The sequence below is a fragment of the Mizuhopecten yessoensis genome, unplaced genomic scaffold (genome assembly GCF_002113885.1).
Source record: "Mizuhopecten yessoensis strain PY_sf001 unplaced genomic scaffold, ASM211388v2 scaffold8335, whole genome shotgun sequence".
NCBI classification, from domain to species: Eukaryota; Metazoa; Mollusca; class Bivalvia; order Pectinida; family Pectinidae; genus Mizuhopecten; species Mizuhopecten yessoensis.
This window is the reverse complement of record NW_018407496.1, coordinates 718448-723205: the sequence shown is the minus strand read 5'-3', so window position 1 is coordinate 723205 and position 4758 is coordinate 718448. Positions and strand designations below refer to the sequence as shown.

Genomic DNA, 4758 nt, shown 5'->3' with positions numbered 1-4758 from the left:
ATTGGAGATTTTTCACATTTACCGGGCCAGATTTCCACATGCACATGTTCCACGTTTTTGATATCTCTCGTTGACTCACTTTATATGACAGTGCATCTTGCGCAAGAATAGGTCCTCTACATCAGCGTTCCTTGTCCGCGATGCTCTCAGCTTAATTGCTGCCTTCGGCTGTCTTTAGCCGAGGGGACTATTGGTTTTATATAATAGCTATATTTTCAATTATAGTATATCAATTCTATCTTCTTGTAATATGATGTATATGTACATGTAACTGTTCTGTTTCACTGTGTCTTGAAAAAGGAGCGGATCGCTCCGAAAATTTGACAACCTAAACTTGTCTACACTGTTGGAATTACTTCTTTGCCCCATATATGTATATATATTATGTCTTTTCAATATCAAAATAAAAGGTTAGAATTTAAACCATTAGATTAAATCATAATAAAAATCAGTATTAGTAGTTGGTTCCCCTTATTTGATTATTAATTTGATAATATCAACTTGTTTATATGTGTTTGTGTGTGCTCTAATGTCTAAGACTATGCTTGTATCACTGTCTGTTACTATGTTTGGAAAGGGCTTAAATAGGCTATGCCTGCTGCCCGATCCATTTGTCCTTTGACAATAAAATTTATTGAAATTGAATCGTGGAAAAGCAGGTAGTGTGCTTGTTGTATTGATATATGCTCTCTCTTTGTACATAGATCATAGCCTATCCACCATTCCCAGGAGTCGAAAGAAACTACCTGCGCGCACAGATTGCTCGGATAGGTGCGGCAACAAGCGTGTCTCCTATTGGTTATTTCCGATTTGACGACCAAGAGGAAGAGGAGGAGGCGGAGGAGGCGGGTAAGGAATCACTTCAAACAATCACTTCAAACAATAGAGTTTCACTGACATCGCCCATAAATCTTAAAGCGAACCCTACTATAAAGATGTAAACAACTAAATGTATAGACTATTGGGTCAAGCTTTCGGACATGATGTTTATAATAACTGACGCAGGAAATAGAAACAAACAAAAACGAGAAGCATTTAATCGCTCAATATTTTAATTAAAGTATTGGTGATAAAGTTATTAAACGAGATTCACCTGCCGAACACCAGATTGATTTTTCGATTCTATTACATAGTTAAAAGACATTTATCATTCTGACTTAATCACACATATCATCGTGAGGGGGACTACATGCAATCTAGCATCTTTTCGGCTTACTGCACGTAAACTATTCCCTTGTGAAAATTGCCGATTAATATCCGGGGAGGTAACCCTATTTTCGTTGATAAGTCAGTAGCTTGATTAGACTCATTGTCCAACATAGCTATCACGACATACCAAAATTTCATCGAAAGTTTGTGTTGTGTTGTGATGTACTATATCTCAGCTAAGTTATACACATGTCAGAGATGTATCACATTCTAACAGTTTACGGAAGTACAGCGTCCTCGCGAGTGTCCAGAATTGTTGAACATTTGGTTAAGGGTTGGAGCGTGTTAGTTTCTCTTTGAAACAAGGTCGTCGAATGTCACATGAAGGCTATCAACAGCTAAATGGCATCATCCCTATCAGCTGGTGGGACGTTTACCTTTGCCAATGTTTTTTTTCCAGGGCAAGGATTTCAAGCAATGTCAGCAACTGGTTGATGATAAGTACAATGACGTGACGACTTAGCATCTTTAAAGATAATATTAAGATGACGTCACTGGAATAATAAAATGACGTAAAAATAAGTCCTAGTGTTCTTGAAAACATGGGGTCCTTGTTTGTTCCAGAAAACTGGGCATAACAATTTCCACATCAATTTATTGACGACTTTTCGCGAAGTTGTCGTCAAATAATGCTGCAGTTAATACTGTTCTGACGTTACATATCATGGGTTTTAGCGGCTGGGCGTAGTTCGTGTGTGATTGACACAGAGTATGATGGACTGCCTCTCCGGGAACTAGTAGACCCTACCCTACAGTCATGGTGCCACCACGTACAGTCTATATTACCACAGGTGAGCGTCCATTTCTCATTATGACGTCACAAACAGGTTAAAGCATTCATGGTCGTGTTGTTAAATCCAAGAAAAGGACGTCTGGGGTCCGGGGACTTATGCTTTTACCCTGCTTTTCTTCTTCAACCTTAAAACATCTATCTTTATGAAACGTTATTTAATCATTCGAATCACTGACATTATTATCAACCAATTACAACCGTGTACAGGGACGGAACACGTGGTACAACTCTGTACTGGCCCGTGTAGAGGGGGAGATGGAGGAGAGCGAGGTAGAAGACAGAGAGGAACCGGACGAACCGACACCGGAAGTTGGTCCGCCATTGTTGTCACCGTTATCGGAAGATCAGAGTGAGTATAACTTCTTTCTGTGCGTTTTTAAAATACCAGTAGATTAAGGATGTAAGTGACCTGAAGTATTTGATGTTGTTTGTGGTTCCGTGTTAACAAGTGGTTTCTTAAGCAGCTTAAATATCAAGAGTGAATCCAGAAACTTTGATAGAGTTGCCCGATTCATGTTTATCTCTCTGATCTCTTGTTATGATTATAGATTTATTCTTCATGTTCATTCAGTGGCATACAGCTTATAACGCTGAAAAGCGCATCATCATCCATCTTTCTCATTTCAAAAGGAGAGAGAGAGTCTGAATAAAATGAACAGGGATGGAGCTGCTTGCTGTCAAGTTCTCTTCGGAGTATTAGCCTTTCTATCCTAGAGGTTGGTTTCAGATCGAAGCGCGATAACTCTCATTTGTTTCATGGACAGATATAGGCGACAGTCCGGCATGGGTTGTCCGTCATTCCTCCAAGCTGGTACCCGAGTACTCTATTGCCATGCTGCAGTCCAACACTTGGCCGGGGGCTGTCACGTTCGGAGCCGATAGGGGCAGGTAAGTATGGAACCGACAAGGTTGCTTGAGGGGTAAATATGGGACCGACAAGGAGTCCAGAGGGGTAAATATATATAAAAAATGGGGCAAGTAAACGAGGGACAGACGAGGACAAGTGAACGATCGATCAATACATTTTTCCGTGTTTTTTCGATTTTATTGCTGATTTGTGTTTTGGAATTTTAAGAAAGACAATAGATGAAATAGCTGGAAGGATAATAGTATGATGCACAAATTTATAATTGTGTGAAAACAAAGTGACATCCTTGCGAACGGTTTTAATCAAAAGAAAATAAAATGTCCTAAAATCATTTGAACGGCAATGAAACAAACAGGCCTTTTTAAAAACTGGAAAAACAGAAAACGTAAACATCTTTTTAAGTTTTCATGAGGATAATTTTGATTTCTGGGACTGCTCAAAAGGTTTTCATTTGAAATATAGCTTTGTTTGATTTTTGAGTTTTATGAAAACAAAATTAATCTTTGTAACAAATACGATCATGATGTCAATTTCGTACCATAAAAGCCAACATGACGACCAGCATTTTTGACACTTTCCTTTTATACCTTTAGGTTTTCGAAATCTTCCATTGGAACCAAACTTTATTTTGTTTTAATACAGATATTTTGAGACGTTATACGTGGGATGGGGATTAAAAAAGCTTTCAGCTGAGTATGATCCTACCATTCCATCCGATGCAATGACAGAATTCCCTAGCGGACCGGAAGTGACGGAGGCAGACGATCCTACACCGGAAGAGGAAGCAGCGTTCAGGGCAGCGTTACAGGAGAAGGAGATGGACGATGAGGTGGGCGGTGACGAGGAGGGGGAGGATGACGACGACTGAACGAAAAATCTGAGGAAGGGGGATAATCGGTTGTGTCAGTGGACAATTGCTAAAATATTATTGAACATGTGTCCGTTCTAATCGTGTTCATAAAGGTACTCAAATGTATTTAACTTTCAACAGATGATTCGTTTTATGTTATTTAATTAAATTGATTTCTATTTCTTAAAAATACATTAAGGAACATCGACGTATATACGTTCCAGCGCAAGGGATTATAGTAGGTCAGACGTAGTTTTCCTCGCTTATTTCAACATGAAATATCAAAATTGTTTTAGTACTTTTTAAATGTTTCACCAAAGAAAGGATATATAACAAAACAATTGAAAAATGCAAAGACCGATCTGAAATTTTAGATAAAGCTTGCATCCAAAAATTTGAATTAAGCAACACTACAAAAACACATAGCGGTTTTTTTGAAGACAAGGATTTGGAGCAATGTTAGCAATTGGTTGATAACCAGTACAATGACGTGACGTCAACCATCTTAAAAGATAATAGTAAGATAATGTCTCGGGAGTAATATGGTATGACTTAACAATAAGTTTTTGACCGGAGATAATATGTGAAAAACAGGAAAGAAAACAGTTTACCAACCTATTATTGATATGATGAGGGAGAGAATCTTGCAGGCTGAGATAATACCTTCACGATAGGGGAGATTCTATTGGTCAGCACCCCCCATTTTATTGTCTGGTTAAAAGATGAGTGATTTCTGTCCAAATTTGTTAGTTTGTTCTCGCTGACAATTCACAGACATTATAGCATGTGATATGTTGTAAAAGACATAAAGTCCACAAACTCGCGTGCAATCTTCTCGTTAAGCTTTATTTTGCAAAAGACAAATATCACTGTAATATAGGATATATATCAAGGGTACAAACCAAGGAAAAAAGGACTCGTTTAGAAAATATGCATTATCTATAGCAGCTTTGTTGATATTAGCATTTCGGATGGATGATCTACATAGATTTGCGATAATTGTTTTGACTGGAGTTTAATTGCATCACCATTATTAAG

General features: G+C 38.2%; 1 protein-coding gene across 1 annotated transcript in view; it reads left to right on the top strand.

Annotated features, from left to right (window-relative positions):
• LOC110455623 (radial spoke head protein 6 homolog A-like) overlaps window positions 1-3854 on the top strand; it is a 19493-nt gene extending 15639 nt beyond the window's left edge. Inside the window, exons 8-12 of the mRNA XM_021505833.1 lie at window positions 705-849; window positions 1885-2000; window positions 2210-2351; window positions 2767-2890; window positions 3513-3854. Coding sequence (XP_021361508.1) covers window positions 705-849; window positions 1885-2000; window positions 2210-2351; window positions 2767-2890; window positions 3513-3738 — 753 coding nt within the window. The 3' untranslated portion in view covers window positions 3739-3854. The remainder of the gene's footprint in view (window positions 1-704; window positions 850-1884; window positions 2001-2209; window positions 2352-2766; window positions 2891-3512) is intronic.
• Window positions 3855-4758: the final 904 nt, after the last annotated feature.